A 22,586-nucleotide genomic window follows, 5' to 3' on the forward strand; every position below is an offset into this window, starting at 1 on the left:
CTAATCAAGCTCACACAAACTATAGTCCTAATGTTGGTCTTTGTTATTTTTAATTTTTTTTCTTAAAAGCTACAATCTGGGTTTTCATTAGCTGTAAGCCATAATCACAAAGATTAACAGGAATAAATTATTGAATTAAGTCACTTTGTGTAATAAATCCATCAGACCAGTTTCATTTTTTCATGAATTACTGAACTAGATTAACTTTTTGAGATGCTCTGATTTATCAAGGATGGAATTTCAATTCACTATTAGTTTACAACTATGACATGTAGGTGTATTAATACAGATGAAGAAGAAGCAGCACATTAGGTGCTTCTATTTGTCCAAAAAAACATTTTGTACACCTGATGATCAGATGTTGGCCCACAGGACTGAATGGCTAATCTGAGTCAACTGACATGATCACTGCTGTTGTAGAGAGCATGGGATGTGGCTGCACTTTTCTCTGTTTGGCCTCCTGAGCCAAACCATCCTGGGCCTTTTGGAACTTCTTCTCTGCTCAATATATGAATATTGTCCTAAACCACATCACTGAGATAAACTCCGTTAGATAATCTCATCTTAAGCCTTTTACTGTTCACTTCTTGCTTGATGTTGTTTATTAATGATCTGGTAACTGGCATATAGAACTGAAACCTTCTACATAAAGCACAGAAATATCTGCTATTTATTAAAAAGTTAAAAATAGTTTTTGCAGAATGTTGTTGGCCTGACTGATGTATGTAGTCAGTCTGATCATTCCCTCTTACCCGTTAGACTGCAGTGGACAGTTCATAGAGCATGAGGGCTGCAGTGGCTTTTTTACCTCCATTGTCCGTGGAAACCTTTTGTTATGGTGCTGCTGGTGTTTTCCTGTAAGGTTACTGGCATGGACTCTTTTGCAGCCTCATGCACCTGATCAGCTGGAATGGCTTGGGTTTAATTTGTCATGTTCCTGCTGAGCTTCGGTGATTCTCCATCTCTCTCTCAGACTCACGCTGTTTTCTGGATGCACACAACTCTGATCAAACCTCCGCACTGAATCATGATTTTTTTGAGTCGCATTTGTTTTATTTTTTTTTCTTTAATTTATTCTAATTTATTTTTTTATCTCTCCTTATCTGTAGAGGACAATAACATTAGGCGCTGGCGACCGACAAGTTATCCAGACTCCCATCAATGATGCTCTTCCTGTCAGCGGCAGCAGCGTGGCCCAGCTCTTTAGGCAGCTTGGTATGGACTCTGATCCCATGTTTTTATAGCTTGTAGAAATAAACAATGAATTCATTCATTTTAAAATTTGTTTTATAAGATATTAACAGATTACAATTTTAGCTTTACGATTTTGGTGCCTGTTGGGTTGAACTGCACCACGCCAGTGTTCCTATGTGGAGTTAGCTTGGTTGATTTCAGCGCTTTTTAGTACACTGTTGTTTTCTACATTAGTGTCTGTTAATTGGTTAGATGGCTTGACAACTGTATATCTTTTTCGTGTGTGTGTGAAACCTAGTCTTTCTCCGCAAATGGCCTGTCATAATGGTTAGTGTGTTTTTCCTCTCAGGTATAGTCAACGTGTTGTACCTGTTCTGTGCTGCTCTGACGGAGCACAAGATCCTGTTTCTGTCCAGCAGCTACCAGAGACTGACCGACGCCTGCCGAGGCCTGCTGGCCATCATGTTCCCCCTCAAATACAGGTGACCTTCCACTCTGATGCTTTGGAAGCAAAAGCCCTGTTCGCACCAACGTGTGTATCTAGAGGGACAAATATTTTCTGCTGCTTGTACTTCCGCTCCACATTCAAACTATTTTTTTTTTTATTGATGAGAACAACTGAGATCCTTAAAACACCTTCCAACGTGGAGATGTGTAATTTTAAAAAGTCAATTTAGGGAGTATATTTAGGGTCTGGAAATCCAGAGATTATTGGAAATTATGTGAGAAGCTACAGTAGAAATCATAAGTAAAATGTATATTTATATGTTAGGTTAGGCTTATTTAAACTTGCTGACCCTGTTCACATCAGTCTCTAAGTTTGAGATGGAGAACGCTCTAACTCAAATGGTGTTTTTGTACAAAACAGTTGATCCAGCTGTTAACTTTGCTCTGCTGCTGTAGTCGTGCTCAGCTTGTTTGTGATTATGTTCACATTAAACTTTTTTTTTTCTGGTTTTCTTAGTTTTACTTATGTTCCCATTTTACCCGGGAAGCTGCTGGAGGTCCTGAGCACTCCCACCCCCTTCATCATTGGTGTCAATTCCTTCTTTCGCTCTGAGACACAGGAACTGGTGAGTTTTTATCACTGCAAAACATAAAACTATATAACTAAAGCAACTCACTGGTGTTAAGGAAATGTTTGTGTTGACAAACGGCTACAGAGATCTATGATCTCAGAACAATTAATATTATAATTCCAGTCTAGAGTTCCAGTCTAGAGCCTGACTGATTGCTGCCTTTAAGATTTATAAATGTAATAAAATTGTGTGTTTTCAGCCTTCATAAGTTAATCTTCAGAGTACTAAAAATAATAATCTTTTGTCTGATTGTGACTTGTTGAAAATGGAATGATCAGTTATGTTAAAAGTGTGAGTTGAGTCCTTATCTCAGCCCACAGATTGCTCTCTGATCGCTTGTCAGTGTAGACCAGAGGTTATCAGCTCTGCAACCGTTCTGTCTCAATGTGGAGTTGTTGTTGTTGTTTAATGTCTGATGTCGTAATGGACAGCAGCCGACAGAAACAACTTAATGTCTATTAGTCCGGTTTATCATCTGATGCTGCACTGTTTATCGGTGATATATGATACGTACTTGTGTGCCTTCAGTTGGACGTAATCATCGCTGACCTGGATGGAGGCACCGTTACTATCCCTGAATGTGTCCACATCTCTCTGCTGCCTGAACCTCTGCTGCAGCAGACCCAGACTGCCCTCTCCATGGTAAGAACTGCAAACACAACCAGCCTCACAACCACACCATTACACAACACACCGGTAAATGTAGGGAAATCTCAGGAATGGGTTGTGGGAAGTCTTCACTAAGTTATCAGCTACACAGCACTGCTGGAAAGTCCTCACTGAGTTCTTCCTTCTGTGACATCTTTTAAAGCCATTTAAATCCTTTATTTTCATTGTTGCAACAGTGAAAGAAACCACACACTTCTTCTAATAACTTATACTGTCAGAAAACCATTTTTTCCCCTAAAATGGTATCATATTTGAAATGATTAACACAACCACATGGACTGATTTCCAACACTTGCTGGTTGAGGAATGGAATATCATTCTGCATTAGTGTGGGACCAAACTAGTAATTGTTACAATAATTAATTAATTAGTTAATTAATTAATTAATAACATTCAAGTGCTAAGAGTGGTGAGAAATATTAGAAATTACTAACACATGCAGGTATAGAACCCTGAGCATCCTTTTCATGAGACTGTCAAAGAAAAACAAAGTGTCTTCAGTCAGAGGCTTCTTAATACAGACTGTTACAGGAGATCCTTCAGCCATCACCATCTACATTAACGCCTTAAAGAATCTTGAATAATTTGAGTTACAACATGTAGTTTCCCTTTAGGATCAATAAATAATTTTTGAATTGATCGGAATTTGAAACAACACTCAGTTATCTGTAGAACTGCTCATTCTACATGTCTTATTATTAAACTGATTTTGCAAAAATCTAGAATGCCGTAATGCAAGTATTGTTAAAAAAAAATGATAGAAATTGCTTATGTTTTTAGAAGTTATTTCCAATTACTCATCCAGGTAATAAAATATTTTTTGCTTCATTTTTTAAGCCTACAATGTTAAACTCCATCTGCATCATTATTTTGATTTGTTTTTGTTTATATATCTTTTATAACTACTGTTCATGTTAGAGCTTTGATATTGCCACCTCTGCTGACACTCTATTTCTATATTACAGTATAATATTTTCTTAAACTTTTATTATGTCTGTGCTGCCCTGTTCTCTTCATTAGAGGCGGTTTGACCACCCAGCTCATATAAAGCTGTTGGGTTGTTTCCAGTATCCCAGTGACAGCCCATTCTGAGAAAAGCTCTTACAGTCTGTACACAGATGATTTCCCAGCTTCCTTATTGATATTTACACATTACATTATTTCTTCCTCTTCTTGGAAATGATTGTGTGTGTTTTTGATAACAAATACTGAATTTGTTGTTAGTCATTGCATTTACACTCTGAGGCTATATAATGCAGGAAGTCCCTCCAGCGTGATGCTGGAAATGATTTTTATGATCTTGGTTTTGTGTAGACCAAAGGATTACCAGGAATAATTGAAGAAATGTATCATCTTTGTTATTCATATAATTCCATGTGTGAGCACTAGTTTTATTGCATATTTAGTCAGCCAGCTCACGTGCTGTACATCTGCACAGACTTTAATTATACCCCCATAATAAAAATATTTACTTCCTATTTTTTTCAGGGTTTTTTTCTTGAATAACAGAACCTGCTGGCAGTTTGCTAATTCTGTTGCGGTAAAACATTAACGTATGGCGTTATGGCATTATCTCAGCCATAACTGAGACATTTAAGGTGTTTTTTGGGGGGCAGGAGGAATTCAGCTCCCATTTTCAAAGAAAGTGGCACAGTCAAAGAAGTTGAGCTCCCAAAATAATCTTGCTTCTTTGTTAAAATATGATTCCATATGTTTTCTCTCAGTATATATTTTTTCCTGTTATAATAATCAGTTAACAGTTAACCACAAAAAATCTTAGAATGAAATCATCAAAGAGGAACAACTGGATCTGGATATTTTGAAATGTTGTTAATAAATGAAGCACAGTGCTCTGTACAAGTATTAACTATATCAGTATTGAAAACATATTCTCTTTCTCACATTGAAACTACCATTCACTGGCAGCAACAGCTCCTGTCAGTATGATCAGGTTTTTAACAGGATGTTTCACAACTGTCGTTAGTACTGGTGGAGTGGATGGGCCATGCACACCAAGATGCATTCAGATCCTCCGTACATAACATCAGTGTGTGTGTGTGTGTGTGTGTTGGGGGGGGGGGTTCTCTGTCTCGCTTTGTCTTTTGCTGGAGAAGTGGGCAAAAAGGACAAATTTAATTTTCTCCAATTTATTGATTGACTTCCACTTCTGTACTGAACCTGTTCAAAGTGTTTATCCAAAAACACAAACTTGGTATTATTTAACGTGGGTAACCAAATAAGTTATCAAAATTACATACACGTTGTTAAAGATCATTTCCTGCCCCTCTAGTCTGCCAATCACTACATTGTATCTGCATTCTTTGGCCTTGTAGTCATTCAAGGATCTTCTCAAATGTTACCCTCCTTCTACAACCTGATTCATGTGATGCACTGAAGACCTCGATTCTTTTAAGTTTATTATGCTCTGTCTCAGAGAGGTGAGTTTCATGAAGGAATTTTACTCCTGTCTTTTATTTTTCATTTCGCCTAGTATTTTAGCCCTTTTTGTTGGATTAAGAACTCCTTTTACATTTTAGCTTGTGATTCTTATTGGTACTGATAAAGTCAGGAGTTAGAGATTACCATATATCCAGAACAAATAAAAGGAAAACCTTTTGGATACTCAAACATATAGCAACAATTAATAGTCTGAACATTTTCACTTTGTAAATGAAACTAACACAAGTCCAGTTAAAGAAGACTTCCTTTCCTTTGGTCTTATCAACTACCTTAATGGTGTAATAGTTAATGAGTGACTGAGGGTGAAGCATCACCGCTCTGTGGTTGTGAAGGGCCCTCTGGTGGCATTACCTGGTTGTGACGTTCCATTTACCAGGTAGTGTTTTTTCTTTATGGTTTTACTTGTTCCCTTCTAAATCAAATCAAATCAAATCAAATTTTATTTGTATAGCACATTTCAGCAGCAAGGCATTTCAAAGTGCTTTACATCATATCAAACACAGAAACGCAATGCAACATAGAATCAACAATCAAAACACGACATTAAGTCAGGTTCCATCAATAAATTTGTAATTGATTACGTTTCAAATACAATTCCAAACAGGTGGGTTTTTAGTCGAGTTTGCATTAATAAAAGGTTTACCTGTTACACTCCTACTGTGTTATATGGAACAAAATACCCATTGCTATTTTTATTCCCACTCACACTCACAATCACACAGTTTAAAACGATGTAGACAGCATTTTAATGGGCTTCTGGCACAAGGCTTCTAAAAGCGTCCAGCCTCTTCTTACATCCATCCCATGTTTCGTCCTTTGAATGCTCTTTTCCATCTTTACTGACTTGGTCCACATAGCACTCTTGATCTTGTTATCTCACAATGTAGATGGTTGGATGATGGTGGCTTTGAAGCCTCAACTCACCATGTTTTTGTTGCTATAGCTGCAGAGTTGTAGACACGTGGTGTTCTCATAAAATACCCTCAACTTGGCTGGGAATGGGGTCTGGAATTTATCTCCTTTTCTCTGAGGAACTGCTTCAGCGTATTCACATCACCATTTTAACACATATGGGGCATAATCATGGTCTATTACTCCAATCACTGCCAGCATGAAGCTTTCCTTTTGCCAAGCTCGTTTTAATACTGCATCCTTGACTTCAAATGTGGCAAATTTGACTGTTATTAAACGTGGTGGGGGGCATCAGGTGGAGCTTCTGGTCCCAGTGAACGGTGAGCTCTCTCAATAACCAGGTGAAATTATGTCAGAATGTCCAATTTGTCTATGAAGGTTTTCAGAGACAATCTTTTCTATGAAGGGTGAGAGAGAGGAAGAGTGGTCCTCAGCCTTCTGCAGAGCCATTGCGCCGTATGTTCACCCATCTCAGTCTGCTCCCCAACTCAACCTGTTTTGCTTCACATTGTTCTTTACTTCATTGTGCTAAATATATTTCTCTGCTTTCAAAATATTGCTTTCTGCTTTGTCCATTCTTCCATTTGTTTTCTAGTTCCTCTTTAACTTCTAAAATCACTTCTATTCTCTCGACGTGATTCTCTGAGTTGTTGGAAAATAGTTTGTAGATCAGTTGTCGTTAGCCACCACAGATGCTTCTGAATTCCAGAGGCTAGCCGTTCATTTTTCATTCATTCCTTCATCTTTTGTAATTTGTTGTTGTACAGCAGAGAGTTTTTAGTTTTAGGCTTAGGCATTTTAACTCACTTTGTAGTGTATTTTACAACCCGCAACTGCATAGAGAAAGGATATTTTTAGAATATTTATCTGGGAAACGCTCAGTTAGGCTGTTGTCCATAATTTGCCCTTTTACAGGTTTTCTGACTACATTCAGTGGTATGTTCAGTTTTACAGAACACAAGGCAGGTGACACAAGACCATAACAGGAAAATTAGCATTAAGTGCTGTTTTAAGGTTGCTGGCAAACAATGAACTGGATCTACATCAGAGGTAATTCATCCCAGCAAGTCGATTTAAATAATAAAATAACCGCAGCACAAGCTCCTGATCTGATTCTGGTTCTCTTGTCACTGTTTGGTCAATGAACTCCTGGCTGAAAACACAGGGGTTTCTCATTTACTGTTGCAGAAAAGTAGCACAACAGTCTCTGGGTTTTAAGTCAAAAAGAAGGACAACAACACGTTGTGTGGAGCCCAGAGTTTCTATTTGGGCTCATTTTAAGGCATAATATGTCAGGCATCTGGGAGACAGCCCGAGTCACTGGGCCTAAGTGAAATGAAATGTGCTACTTCAGGGTTTCTGTGTAATCACACTGACCTCTGTCACTAATTGAGGAAACATTTCCCGGTTTCCTTCCACAACAAACAAAAAAGAACAAATCCTTCTGAAATAAGCGGAAATTCATAAAGGTTTACTGGCATTCTGCATTGTTTATTCAATTTTATCACATCTGAGACTTTGCTTTGGATTGTTGAGATGAATGTTTCATAAAATGCTGAATATTACAATAACATAAACGCACATTCCTACCCGCATGCTGTCATGATATATTAGACCTTTTTTTTAACGAAATCACTTTTAATAAAAAGAAAATCACAATTTCAATAAGTTGCAAAGGCAGCAACACACCTGCCTGTATTTAAGCACAGAAAATCCAGCTGATATCCAGAGGAGAGGTCACATTGGTCACATTTTACATTTTCTAAGAATGGCAACTGGTGTAGATGATTCAATCTTCACTGATTTTGAACAGGCACATATTTGGGCAGCACAACAACAATGTTACCGCATGAGCCATCTCACTTCAGCTTAATAGTGAACAGGTTTCCTCTAAAAGTAAATACCAAAACTGATCATAGGTCAAAAATGAAAATGACAAGAAATCGGAGCTCTGCCTTCAGAAAAACCTAAAAAAAATATTAAGTTTTCTTTTCAACCTTTAACATAATTGGTATAAACTAACTCTGTTTGAACTTCTGCTGCACTCTCAACTATATTACCACCTCTCTTGGGTTTTTCTCCAGCTCCATCCATCTTCCTATCCCCGTCCCTACTGACAAAAAACAGCAAGATGCTGCCGCCATCACATTTTACAGTGGGTGTCTTTGGCGGGAGGCTCAGTGTTTTTAGTTGTTTTGCTCTTTGGAAGGACCGTCTAAAATAGGGAAAGCACACGAGTAAGCAAAGCGGAAGGGGAGATGTGATTGTGCATAATTTTTGACAGGTTTGTAAAATTGTTGCAGGTTTTGGATCCGGAGTTGGAATTTTCAGATCAGGCGTTTCCCCCACAGTCCATGAATCCTTCTGCACTAAAGATCCAGGTAAGAAAAATGTGAATGTAGACCTTTATACACACTCCACACACCCCGAAAGAACACTTGGACTGACTTTTAAATCTGCTTTAAAAGCCTCTGAAAATCTAATTTTAAATAATTAAAAATTATTTTAATTTTAAAATCATGGACACCATGCACTGTCACTTCATGCTCATTTAGAGTGTCGATTCATGCTAAGTCAGTGATTCCTTTCAAATGGTTGGGACTTTTAACCATTTAGAACAATAAATTGATTTGTTTTGTACCTGGATTCTAATTAGAATGTGTGTAACTTACTTTAAATTTAGTTGTATGGGATTGGATTGAATGGATTGTTACCCTGCTACTATATATTTCTGAACATACATTGTTTAATTGTTTTGTAACATGGCTTATGAGCGCCCTATAAATAAACTGAGCTGAACTGTGGATGTGTTTCAGGATAAGGAAATCCGAGCCGTCTTCCTCTGGCTCTTTGCTCGACTTTTCCAAGGTTATCGCTGGTGTTTACATATCATCCGAATTCACCCAGAACCTGTAATCCGCTTCCATAAGGTACAGAAATGCATTGTTTTAATGGGGAGAGGGAGAGGCCTTTGCTTTTAGTTGTAAAAAAAACAAAAGTGCGTCTTCCTTTTACTGGGGCAGGCGGCCTTCCTGGGTCAGAGATCCCTGACAGAGGATGACTTCCTGATGAAGGTGTTGGACGGGATGGCATTCGCAGGCTTTGTATCAGAGAGGGGCCCACCGTACAGAGCCACCGATCTGTTCGATGATGTGAGTCTTTCTGCACAAATATGAAGACTTGCTAGCTAAATAAAGACTCCTGCTGACATTCATTTCTTAAAAACTAAGTGTTGTGAAGTTTATATCAGTAGTTAAATAAAAAAAGAGAGAAGAAAGAGATTCATTACAGCAACAATGCTATTATGAAGCATTTTGATTTCAATCATTTCCATAAACATGGAAAATTTTAGTTTCTCTGATAACTAGAATATTATGTTTTTTAAGCTGAATTACTGCAATGAATAAGTTTTCTGCTGAATTAATAACTTACATGCATGTAAATATGAGTTGCATGGATTAATTGACTAACTATTTCATTAAAAATGTGCTGAGGGTGAGGCGGTTGCGCAGGGTTAAAGCCATGTATGGAGGCTTTAGCCTTTGATGCTGCTGTCACGGGTTTCAGTCTTGACCCCATGACCTTGGTCGCAGGTCTTCCCTCTCTCTCAACCCACTTTCCTGTCTGAGAGCTGTTAATAAAATCCACTGGAGCCAACAAAACCTTAAAAAAAGGTTCAGGTTTAACTTTTTAACCTTAACAAAAACAGCTACTCTGCATTCTTAGCCGTTTTATTCAGGGGGTTCTATTATTTTGCTATGTATTTCTCTGTTAGTTATATAGCTTTGATACAATGCAGATGTTTAAATCTTCTTTTTTCTCCACAGCTTGTTGCCAATCACGTGGAGCGAATACGACAAGAAGAAGCCTGCCCACACAAAGTCATGAATCATGTCAAAGAGCTGGCAGAGCAACTTTTTAAAAATGTATGATCTCCATTATTTCAGGGCATTCACATTCCAATCATCCAAGTACTCTGCCATCTTCTGCTTTGTTCAGTTAGGGTTAGAGTTAGCCTTCACTTTTACTTGACGTCTTTTCAGGAGAATCCCTACCCCGCAGTTGCAATGCACAAAGTCCAGAGGCCATCAGAAACCAGCCAGAGTACGGACCAGAGTCGGACTCCGTTTCCTGTTCTGGATGATGTTGCAGTGCAGCTCTTCATCGATCATGCTGTTGCCAAGCTCAAGAGTTCACCACCTGTTGTCAAAGCAGAGCTCAAGAGCATGGTGCCGTCTGGGCCTCCTCTGGGTGAGCACAACCTCTATTCCTGAAGACTAAAACACAAAGAGGAACCTGATGGTAACGTGCAAATTGAAGTCACCCAGGAGGATTTGAAGATGTGTATTTCACAATGGGAATATAAGCCTTGTGTTAAAAGTCTAAAAATACAGATGTGTATTTATCTTTATGCAACTTAGACCTTTGTCTAAGCGTTTTAATTTTAGCAAGAGAGTCATGATGTTGATGAATAACTGCTATTTCCCCTCAGGAGACATTGTTGACAGGAACGGTAATGTGATGGCTAACAGCGCTCGCAGGCTGGAGGTGGTCAGGAACTGCATCACTTACATCTTTGACAACAAGATGCTGGAGGCCAAGAAGGTGAGTGAGACTCACGATGTCTGCAAGATGGTACTACAGCGTTTCTAAACTCCAAACTTAGGGAACGAAAACAGGAATAAATTCTTTTTTTTTTCTAAATGATATAATGCTAAAGGGAATTTTTTTTTGCGTCTGGTTGTGCAGTGAGCAGAAAAAATTTCCTGTTTGTATAATACAAAGGCTGAAATTTGGATTTATAAGCCTTTGTATGTTATTGAACAGTGAATTCACTTCAGTAATTTAATTCCTCTCAGAAAATCTTGAGTACTCATAAGACCAATTATAAACATATTTTAAAACATGAATGTGGGACAACAGAATAGTATGTTCTTGGACAAGCATTCCATACTTGGTCAGGGCTCTTTTCAATGGAAAATTTACTTTCATCTGAAAAAAGGACTGAATCACTGAGCCACAGTCTAGAACTTTTTCTCCTTAGCTAAAGGTAAGATGCTAATGAGTGTCTCTGGTTTAGAAGCTGCATGATTTCATAAGGGGCAAAATAGTGCCATCTTCTGGGCAAACAGAAATTGTAACATTTAAAAGGTATTGACCTAATATAAACTATAACATAAAAGAATGTTGATGTTAATAACAATGTGAATTCAACATTAGCATTTGACCTAAAATGGCCATGTCACAGCAGATCATGCGTGTGTGAAGTGTATTGTGATTGTCTCTCTCCATGGTCCAGCTGATGCCAGCTGTGCTGCGGGCATTAAAGGGTCGCACAGCACGGGTCTGTCTGACCCAGGAGCTAAATCAACATGTTCTCCAGAACCGAGCTGTGCTGGACGACCAGCAGTTTGACTACATCGTTCGCATGATGAACTGCACTTTACAGGTGAGCCTGCACATGTGCAACACACCTCAGAACATCAGCACTAACGCTCTGCTGTTAATGTCGCATGAAGTTTTCGCTGTCTGTCTCTGATGCTCATATAAAACCAACTAGGTTTTGAAATGTCTGTCATAAAATCTTAGTGAACTTTTGTATTCATTGTAAACAACAAATTAAAAGTTATTTATCTTTCAATGCAGGACTGTTCACATATGGATGAACATGGTATTGCAGCCACTCTGCTTCCTCTTGTCACTGCCTTCTGCAGAGTAAGTTTCAAACTAGTATTAAGAAAGTCACTTCATTATATGTATTCAAGTCTTAAATCCATAAAGCTCTAAGAAAACAGTGAGATACTGTAGGTTTTCCTTTCTTCACTCAGTGGGAGGAACTTTAGATGAGAGCCACTCAGAATGTGAACTCTATATTGTTTAATCTGGATTAAAGCTTCTTGGCTTGTTCTCAAGAGTCTGTTTTTTACTGGACAGAAACTGGGTGCAGGCATCACTCAGTTTGCCTACAGCTGTGTACAAGAACACATGGTGTGGACTACCATGCAGTTTTGGGAGGCCATGTTCTACAGTGACGTTCAGAACCACATCAAAGCTCTGTACATGGAGACAGATGATGGAAACCAGGTGAGCAACTCAGTGAGCACCTACTTTCCACTCTCCATATGACTGAGAGCATTTAGCATTGGTCAAATTTGGCTTCTGGTTACCAGCTCATCTGTTTCTCTCATATTTGTTGATCCATCAGCAGGACCAACAGGACGGGTCAAGCAACAGAAGGGAAATCAGCGCCTTGGAGCTCGCGGCTGAGCAAAACCGTCTGTGGCCAACCCTCAGCAAAGAGATGCAGATGGAGCGCGTGCAGAAGGAAGAGAGCACGGTGTTCAGCCAGGCCATCCATTACGCTAACAGGATGAGCTACCTCCTGCTGCCACTGGACACCAGCAAGAACCGGCTGCTGAGGAGTTCTGGCCTCGGAGACGTGGAGAGCGTCAGCAACAGCTATGTCACCAACAGGTAACCAGAGGGAGGCACATCCTCATCTCAACCACCAGGGGTCAGAGTAATGATGCGAACCACTCTTCAAGACTTGGTGGTTTGTAGGTTAGAATGTAACACAGGGGTGGGTAACTCCAGGCCGCGAGGGCTGGTCTCCTGCAACTTTTAGATGTATCTCTACTTCAACATACCTGAGTCAAATAATGAGGTCATTAGCAGGACTCTGGAGAACTTGACTGCACTTAGGAGGTGATTCAGCTATTGGATTCAAGAGTGTTGGATCAGAGTTGCAGGACACCGGCCCTCGAGGACCAGGATTGCCCACCCCTGATGTAACAGAAGTTTAAATCGGGTTCATGTTATCTTGCAGTATTGCAGGCAGCATGGCAGAGAGCTACGACACAGAGAGTGGCTTTGAAGACGCAGAGAGCTCGGACGTGGCCAATTCAGTGGTGCGCTTTATCAATCGCTTTGTAGATAAAGTGTGTAATGAGAGCGGTGTGACGAACGAGCACCTGAAGGCGCTCCACACTATGATACCAGGTATGATCCTTCACTCACTGATCTCTGATTGAGCAGTTTACAAGCATTGTATGGAGCTTCATTGGTATAAATGTGCCTGCAGATATTGTTCAGATGCACATCGAGACACTGGACGCAGTCCACAGGGAGAGTAAGAGACTGCCTCCGATCCAAAAGGTAACCAATTCCTGTTTTTACCTTCCACTGGAAAAAGGTCATGCAGAGCCCCATCCAGCCCCGCCCACTCCCCTCTCCACCAATCCCTTCAGCTCAGGCTCACAGTGTCATGGCAGGTACGTCTGTCCATCCAGACAGAACGGCGTGATTCTCAGCATGCCGCAGTGGTCCTTGCTGGGTGATGGTTCCCTCCCACCCTGCTGTTTGATCTCTGTAGAGGCCGGAGAAGCTCAGTCTGGCTGTTGTAGCTTCTCCAGGACCTCCAGAGCTGAGTGCCTTCACGCTGAAGGGTGCATGCATGCAGTGTGCTGGAGACGGATTCGGGCTATGCCAAGCTTCATCTGACTGTTTTCATCATTCCTGTAGATATGTTATAGGAAGATGGCATCCTGTGAGCATTGTCTCGCCTTAGTTTTCAGAGTAAATCAGTCAGTAGCACCTCCAGCTGTACAATGCCCTGAATGTCTTAGACGAGTGTCTGCTCCAGCAAAACTGATTGAAATGAATGAATTACCTCAGCAAGTCATCAAGTTCTGAAGTAACCTGGTAATGGTCCACTGGTTTGACTGGAGTTATGTTACAACCACAGACTTTAATAGAAAGTTATTTCGAGTGATAGACAAACACTAAGAAGTGCATGCAGTGGGAATTTTTTATGGTTTTCAAAATATTTTGCAAATATAAATCTAAAAGTGTGCTCACTAGAAACTAGAGGCTTAGTTTGTACTCATTGTTCTTTGCAAAATAGCTCAGTAACAGTCGTTGTTAATGGATTCAGAACAGGACTTTGAAGAGTCCATTCTAATATAGAAAGAGGCTTTAATCTTATCTAGTAACTCTGTGCCTTTAGTGCCACTGTCCTGCAGCTTTTGGACTTTTTCCTGCTCCAACATACCTGAACCAAAACACTGAATTACCACCTCGGTACATCAGCAAATTTTGCAAATGCAAAATTAACCCATTCATTTGATTCTGTGGATTCTAATCATGCATCACTCTCTTTTGCACTTCTAACATTTCAACAGATTGTTAGCTACTCTGTCAGAAAAAACAAGACATTGGATTTGTTTTATTCAAATGTCAAGGATTCATACTTTTCCAAAGCAAGACCTCATCTGGACAAAGCTGATCAGAATCTCATTTTTCTCTGCTCAGCATATAAACCCCTCGTTCATAGGCATCCTGTAAAGAAAGGCTAGAAGATGGTCACAGGAAGCTGACTACAGAATGAAATGCCCTGTGCCAGCCACATTAACAGGACTGCCATGACTGAATGTGTTACTGTTTTATTTGCAAAACAAATTGAATTGTTAGATGAATGATGAAGTGGTTAAAAGGACAAAGCCAGCTTCATACTTTTCACGGTCTGCCTTTGGAATACCTCACTAGTCTCATAATCAGCCCTGAGGTCAAAATAAAGCTGCTGACGAAATACCAGACGATTGTCAAATATAACAAACATAATGCTGGTCTTTGGTTTATATAGTTTTTGTGTATTAAATCTCATTTACAAGGATTTCTCCAGATGATATCTGGTTGGTGTTCATTCTTCAGTCAGAATTTAACTTTTAACATTACCCAGATAGCAAGCAATGGTAATTCAATGTTGAATTATGGTCAAAAAGGTTGATTTTTGGTTATAGTCAACGACTGACGGTGGATCAACCATCAAACAATCATCCAATTCTAGTCAAGAAATCAATGTTGAAGAGATGTCACTGAGTCAATGCTGCTTTGTGGTTGAATTGTAATGATTCAAATGCCGATATCTGGTCAACGTTAAATTAATGTAGTGATGTTTTAAACTAAGCACTACATGACGCACTGTTAAGGACAGTGGGTTGTGATTCCTTTCTGTACATTTTATTACTTGTCTGTAAATATTATTACTGACTGTGCATAATGTGTTGACAAAAACATCTACAAGTCACCTCGATCAATGGAGCGGTCCACCCCGTCCAACTCGCCTTTTTACATGAGTGGTATGGCCCGACTACACGGCCCTTCGCTGCTGGCTTGTTTGCAACCTGCTTCTGAATTGAATTCTACTCTGAGCACTTTTGCAGTAAGTTTGGCGACATTACTTTTATCTTAACTGTGTTTATTGAAAAATAACTGCATTGTTTTGTGCCTATGCTGCAGTTTGATAAGTAAAGGTGTGATTATATACAGTACAGACCAAAAGTTTGGACACACCTTTTAATTCAATGAGCTTCCTTTATTTTCATGACTATTGACATTGTAGATTCACACTGAAGGCATCAAAACTATGAATAACACATGTGGAAATATGCACTAAACAAAAAAGTGTAAAACAACTGAAAATACCCCTTATATTCTAGTTTCTTCAAAGTAGCAACCTTTTGCTGTGATTACTGCTTTGCACACACTCTGCATTTTCTTGATGAGCTTCAAGAGGTAGTCACCTGAAATGGTTTTCACTTCATAGGTGTGCCCTGTCAGGTTAATAAGTGGGATTTCTTGCCTTATAAATAGTCATGAAAATAAAGAAAACCCATTGAATTAGAAGGTGTGTCCAAAGTTTTGGTCTGTACTGTATGTCGACTAACTTTAAGATAAATTTTCATGAATATTCATTGGCGTGTCCTTATTAATTTAGCTGTGAGTGTACAAGTGGAATTATACCGTTTCTGTGTGTGTTCTCAGATCCAGTATACTATTTAATATTTCAGTGTGTTTCAAAACTTTTTTATTATCTTTCTAACAGGCCCAAACTGGCACCTTCCTCACTCTTGTTTTGGTGTTTTTCAGCTGCTGCTCAGAAGTTTGGCCCAAAGCTGACTGACAAAGACTGCAACAAAACTGTCAAGAAGTGGCTTTGTTATGTACCAGAGAGGGAGAAAGGCATCAAGGAACCAACGTGACGCCAACCAGTCAAACTTGGGTTGCCCAACACATAATGTTTCCCTGGTTCATACAGTACAAGGCTTAACTTCATGAACGCTGTTCTTCCATGGACAATAGACTGTTGTTCAAAAACCAATCAAATATTTTTACAGAACTATGCCTGTTTTCTTAAATAAAATGTAATATTAATGCCATCTTGCCAATTTTAAGCTTGTGTACACACATTTTTGGAAATATGTTGATGTAAGACAATTTTGAATGACATATTGTCTGTCAATAACATTGTGTATTTAACACCAGTGAAGAAACTTTTAATAGTATGTGATGATGTAGACCTATCAGACCAAAAAATGTACATGAATCAATATTGATTCCTTAACTTTGATTCAATGTAAAATAAACTAAAATGTGCATGTAGATTGTTGAAACAACATTGATATAGTGTCGGTTATTAATGTTGATTCAACATGAAAGTCACTGACCACTTTCAGTATCATTTCAGTGTCATTCTTCAACATGGATTCAATGTCTCTCCCTAACTATATTTCAACGTTGATTCACTCATATTTTGCTCTCTGGGTAATCAGTGCAGGTCGCATGATTTCAAAGCATGAGAGTGATGTTTGGAGTGTGTGAAGGCCTAAAGTAATGGCACAGTTTAAAGTTACTACTCACATTCAAACATTCAGTCTTGTCAGCAGTTTAACTTTTAAGCACAAACACAAAGCGATCTTTTCTGTTAGTTTTTCTAAATTATTTTCACAAACCTGAAAAGGTGCTAAATAAAGAACTGATCTACTGAAAAAAAACTAAATGCAAGCCTGCTTTACTTCTCTTCACTTTCTTGTTTTTGCACTTCAAATGATTTATGGCTCCTTTTTTTTGTTTTCATCTGCAGCCCAAGTTGCTAAGGCCAACGCTGCTTCCCGGTGAGGAGCTGGTGATGGATGGCATGCGGGTCCACCTCATCCCTGATGGCCGCGACGAGGCCACAGGGCAGATGGGAGGGCCACCTCTTCTTCCTGCAGAGGGTGCCATCTTTCTTACAACCTACCGGCTTATCTTTAAGGGCACACCAAGTGATGCATTAGGTGAGGAAGAAAAGATCATCTGAGACTTGCTGGATTTTTTTTCATTATTCTAAGCCAGATTAACTGCTGTCTTTTCCTTCAGTGGGTGAACAGATAGTGACTCGCTCCTTCCCCATCGCCTCTCTGACCAAGGAGAAGAGGATCTCTGTCACTCTAACCATGGACCAATTTGTCCAGGAGGGCCTTCAGCTCCGATCCTGCACCTTCCAGGTACTTACCTCTCACAATCAGCGACCCTCTGGTAGACCTTCGCCTGTAACCCACAGGTGATCAGATGTCCTTCTCTTTCTGTCTTACCTGCAGCTAATGAAAATTGCTTTTGATGAAGAGGTGGCATCAGACCTGGCTGAGAGTTTCAGGAAGCACTTACACAAGCTGCGCTTTCCTCAGCATGTCCAGGGCACCTTTGCTTTCACAGTTGGTCAAAGTGGCAAGCTGGTGTTGGAGCCCAAAACCAAGGATAAGAACCAGTCATTAAAGTAAGAGGCAAAAAGACTTTTATTCAGATAAATCAAATAGCTCAGTTTTCACTCCTTTAGCTTGACTTTATCCATTGGCCCAAGCACACCAAGTCTCACTAACTGGTGAGGAGTGTTGTTATAGTTTGTTTTGCTTTTTTTGTAACTTGACATTTCATTATTTCATCAAGTACTCAGAACTCTGAAAGCAGACGAGCCATTAGAATTGGTTGTTTGTTGGGCCATGTACAGGAGGGATTTACTTTGAGGCTAGTTTATGACAAAGTGTCAGTGTTCTGACTGGCCTCATGAATCATTTATGTGCCTTGATAAAATGATGCTGTGAACATAGGAAGGTTAAACTGGATATTTGTGAATCATGGTTTTCTGTTTATGCATTAGTGTCACATAGATAAAGCACTGAGAAAATAAGATGATTTAGAAAACTGGTTAATTCTAAAGATCAACTCAGTGGAGATTTATATTTAATTTATTGCTGATTAGCAATAAATTTTATGTAGATATCCTCCAGCCAAACCTCCAGATTACAACATATAAATGTTGCAAAATGGCTGCTATTGCTATGTCCTTAATTTTAGGTGATTAGTTGATGCTTACATGTAAAGCCAATTTTATCCACCGATCTTACGTACCGCTGCAAAAATCTTAAAAAAGGTCTCATTTTAAAATGTGAACAATTTTAAGGAAGGTATTGTGATCCAAAGACTCCCCCTGCTTTGTGAGTCACTTGCAAAGCAGCGGGAGTTTCTGAACCATTATGGTTTCTTAATGTAATTTCAGCATGAGTTATTTTGAAAATAAAAAAATATATAACATATCCCTCAGTTTTTTTCTATCTGAGTGGCAGTGTGGCTACTGAACCTGAATACCAAATAAAAGTTAGAATAAGTCTTTGGGTTTAGGCAGCAATATGAGTTTTAGTGGAGAATCAGAGTGATCCAAATTGATACAAATCTTTGAGTATGTCCTTATCCTCTTCAGGACACTTTCCAAAAACTTGGTGAAGAATGCAAAGAGAACCATTAGTCGTCAGTATGTGGGCAGGAAGAAGGAGGTTCCGGCAACCTGGGAGAACAGGAGCAACTTCCAGTCGGAGCTGGATGAAGATGAAATCTCAGGTATTACAAGGAAAAAGGCCGATCAGTTTTTTAAGTCTTTGTTTTTCATCGTTTAACAAATGAAATGAAATGAATCATGGGCCTAAAGTTTAAATCAACCAATTTTCTCCACAGTCTCAGAGGAAGTGGATCAGAGTGCCCTGACTCTGTCCTCTACCATCCGCTCTTCAGACAGACAGACTATGAGCAACGTTGTGGAGCGCGCCTGTTGCCGTGACTACCAGCGCCTAGGTCTGGGCACGCTGAGCAACAGCCTGACACGATCTAAGAATGAGCCGTTCAGGATTTCTACAGCTAATCGCATGTACACAGTCTGCAGGAGGTACAGCAGCAGTAGTCGGTGTACAAATGTAGAAGGCCTTTCAAAAGTGTTTATACCCCTTGAACATTTCCACGGCATATATATTGGTGAATTTTGTGGGGATTTTAAGTGAAAACAAGGTAATGAAGTAATGTGAATTAAAGGAAATGACAAATAGTTTTCAACATTTTTCTCAAACCCCAGTTTTTGAAAACTGAATCCTTTTTTGTCTATTTTACGTTGATGCATCGTGTTGGTCTATGACATAAAATCCCAATAAAATCCATCAAAGCTATTGTTTGTACCTTGACAAAATTTGACAAATTTTCAGGGGTATGAATCCTTTTGCAAAGTGTGTAGAAAAGACAGACAGACAAATAAAAATGGCTCGACCTCTTGTGCTCCAGCTACCCCGGCCTGCTGATCATCCCTCAGAACATTCCGGACTCCACCATTCATAGGATCTGCCGCTGCTACAGACAGAATCGCTTCCCTGTTGTGTGCTGGAGACACTCACGAACCAAGGCCGTCCTGCTGCGCTCTGCAGGCCTTCATGCCAAGGGAGTCGTCAGCTTCTTCAAGTCTCCCAATGCGCCGACTACCGGTACAACATTATGTCAGGCTGACTGTCTGGACACATTCCTGGTTTTCATTAAAATATGTCTTAGTAGACATCTTTTCTTGATATTTTGAAGTCGTTTTGCTTCTAAACCCACAAGGTTCTGAGAACTGAGTAAATCTTCTGAAAGGTCTTCAACAAAAAGAGAGAAGTCCAGCTGCCTTCTGTTGCAGCTCTGTCATGACTGCAGCTTATTGTGTAGCTCTTATTGGTGATCTTTGTGCACACCATGTTCATGATTATATTTTATTAATGTTTAGACTTTATACTAAGAGACAGTTGGGCTTCAAAGAAGTCACATATCACTTATTCTCCGAGCTGCATGCTGAATTAGTGAGGTGTTTATTTAATCAGATATAAAACATCCACTTTGTCAACTGTGCACAGGTACAGTCCTGTGAATAAATATTTACACCATTTCAAGTTTATTCTGGCTGCGTTTTGATGACGCGTTTGGCAGATTTTTTTCACTAAGGAAAAAAAGGTTAAGTCATTACAAAACTTTATTTCATATTTAGTCAGGTTATCTTTTATCTGATAATAAAATGTCGGTGAAGTGTAGCAAACGATAAAGGGACAAGCACCTTTTAACTCCTCAGTTATTGGTGAAACGTAGAGCTCAGCTCAAGCCTAACATTTTGGTTTTTGTTTTTCATCTTACCTAGTGCCGTCTCAAGCAGACTCCACCAGCCTGGAGCAGGAGAAATACCTCCAAGCCATCATCAGCTCCATGCCCTCCTACAGTGAGAGTACCGGCAGGAACACCCTGAGTGGCTTCACATCCACACACATGAACACCTCTGGTCAGTGCACACACTCTAAAAGCACATGTTGCTGTTAGAGGACCCTTGTCTGCAGGCTGACAGCTTTTGCCATCCACAGAGTCATCTGATAAGCTCAGGCAGCCAAAGATTGGAGACCTGATGAAGCAGGTTCTGGGCAACAAGGAGGACGTCCCTGGAACCTTCAGCAGAGGAGGTGAGCTGCTAGTCTGTCCTCATAGTGAAATGAGAACTGATCAGAGTTGATGGTGTGTCAGTGAACACACTCCTTTTACATCATGTGTGGAATCAGTGCAAACCAGTGAACCATCCTCCGTTGTGTAACGCTGTTGGTTAATGAGCCGTCTCTGTCATTTGACCTCAGCACTTGGTCAAAAGGCGAAAGTCATCTCCCTCTCTCAGCCCAAAGTCTCTGGCAAAGCTAGGAACTCTCCTAGAGGTACAGTAGGCCACGCCCCCTCACTCTTCCTGCACTCCTCTCTAACCAATCAGATGTCTAACAGTAGCTTCAGTGTGGTGTTCTTCTGGGAAAAGCGGTGTCTCTGCAGACTAAGGGGTTTGTTGTTACTGCTTGTGTGTGTTGTGCATGCTGCTGCCGCTGCAGCTGGACTCTGACGTCCTGTTTGTTTCTGTTTGATTCTCCCCTCTGCTGATTAATCATCATGATGTAGCAAAGTGAGCTGGGCAGTTTTTACTCATCACTGCCTTGCTTCAGAGCTTGGCTGGTAGTAGCTGAATGTGACAGCAATCAGATGCTGACACATTCAAGGATCATTCCAGCTCTTTCAGCAAAACAGAATGATCCTTCAGAATGGTCTTCAACATGATGTGTTGATTAAAGGTTCACATCACGATGTCTAGGAAGACTTGACTTTGTGTGTATGTGTGTCCCCTGCAGGTAAATGGGGCAGCATCCGGGGCAGTGGCCGTCTAAGTGCCTACAACCCAGATATTGGGACACGTTTGGCTGGGAAGGAATCTCCACAGCCCAACGGAGGGCCAAACGATCCGTTGTTCCTGCGCCAACAGAAAGCCTACCTCTACATCATTGGGGACAAGGCCCAACTCAAGGTGAGAAGAAACATATTAAGAATGTCACTGGTTATACTGTATGATCACAATAACAGGTTTACACAAAAGAACTAGAAAATAGAACAGGTTAGTCTTCAGTTAGCTGCTCTTTTAGACAAAATATTTGTCTAAAATTGATTTAGACAAATTAAATTAATTGATACTGATTTGACAAAAATGTGGTTGTTAAGTCAATAATCTGTGGTGTTTAACTTGTACATGGATGACTTGTCAGAACAGTTGAACCTCTGTAAAAATATTTGGATGATCGGTGATACTACACTGATGATCTGTTCTCTCACCCAGCAGGACTGATTTTTAGCAGTTATTGAATGTCTGCTCTGATTATGGGTTGACATATGATCTGCAGTATAAGGCTAAGAAAACTGCATTATAAACTGCATTATAAAGTAATGAAATTCTAAACATTTCATTGCTTTATTTATAAAGCCAATTCCCATTAAAGATTTAACATATTAACCACTCTTTAAAGTTAACTAATTACATAACCAAAAGCTTTTTGAATTTCTAAATGAGCTAAATAAGTTCATTCACATGAGAGCTGCTTTATTAAGTGACCAAGGCATTTGGAAAAGATTTCCTTTCTGAGTATAAAACTTCAGGGTCATAAAAACATTCATGTGAATGACAGCTGTGTGGAATGCAGGCTGTTGCTCTAGATACTTTGGGAAAATCTGTTCTTTTGATAAAAGGTATCATATGGTCTGTTTGGGCACTCTGTCAAACTCATATGTGATGTTTGGTGGAAAAAAAATAAGTTGGTATTC

At 39.7% G+C, this 22,586-nt stretch overlaps 1 protein-coding gene across 9 annotated transcripts in view; it reads left to right on the forward strand.

Moving 5' to 3' along the window:
- sbf1 (SET binding factor 1) overlaps positions 1–22,586 on the forward strand; it is a 59,778-nt gene that overhangs the window by 31,165 nt on the left and 6,027 nt on the right. For 4 of the 9 annotated variants that reach the window (XM_028043398.1, XM_028043402.1, XM_028043404.1 and 1 more), the window contains 26 exons: positions 1,110–1,215; positions 1,544–1,676; positions 2,159–2,267; positions 2,802–2,915; positions 8,618–8,695; positions 9,131–9,244; positions 9,338–9,466; positions 10,142–10,240; positions 10,358–10,565; positions 10,807–10,919; positions 11,614–11,763; positions 11,961–12,029; positions 12,249–12,410; positions 12,520–12,788; positions 13,141–13,313; positions 13,396–13,469; positions 17,236–17,428; positions 17,511–17,638; positions 17,732–17,907; positions 18,889–19,025; positions 19,140–19,347; positions 19,734–19,930; positions 20,611–20,748; positions 20,828–20,923; positions 21,092–21,166; positions 21,626–21,798. In XM_028043398.1, coding sequence (XP_027899199.1) covers positions 1,110–1,215; positions 1,544–1,676; positions 2,159–2,267; positions 2,802–2,915; positions 8,618–8,695; positions 9,131–9,244; positions 9,338–9,466; positions 10,142–10,240; positions 10,358–10,565; positions 10,807–10,919; positions 11,614–11,763; positions 11,961–12,029; positions 12,249–12,410; positions 12,520–12,788; positions 13,141–13,313; positions 13,396–13,469; positions 17,236–17,428; positions 17,511–17,638; positions 17,732–17,907; positions 18,889–19,025; positions 19,140–19,347; positions 19,734–19,930; positions 20,611–20,748; positions 20,828–20,923; positions 21,092–21,166; positions 21,626–21,798 — 3,621 coding nt within the window. The remainder of the gene's footprint in view (positions 1–1,109; positions 1,216–1,543; positions 1,677–2,158; positions 2,268–2,801; positions 2,916–8,617; positions 8,696–9,130; positions 9,245–9,337; positions 9,467–10,141; positions 10,241–10,357; positions 10,566–10,806; positions 10,920–11,613; positions 11,764–11,960; positions 12,030–12,248; positions 12,411–12,519; positions 12,789–13,140; positions 13,314–13,395; positions 13,470–17,235; positions 17,429–17,510; positions 17,639–17,731; positions 17,908–18,888; positions 19,026–19,139; positions 19,348–19,733; positions 19,931–20,610; positions 20,749–20,827; positions 20,924–21,091; positions 21,167–21,625; positions 21,799–22,586) is intronic. The other 5 variants (XM_028043399.1, XM_028043406.1, XM_028043400.1 and 2 more) reach the window with 4 other exon arrangements.

Source organism: Xiphophorus couchianus, chromosome 17 (assembly GCF_001444195.1).
Source record: "Xiphophorus couchianus chromosome 17, X_couchianus-1.0, whole genome shotgun sequence".
In the NCBI taxonomy this organism is placed as follows: domain Eukaryota; kingdom Metazoa; phylum Chordata; class Actinopteri; order Cyprinodontiformes; family Poeciliidae; genus Xiphophorus; species Xiphophorus couchianus.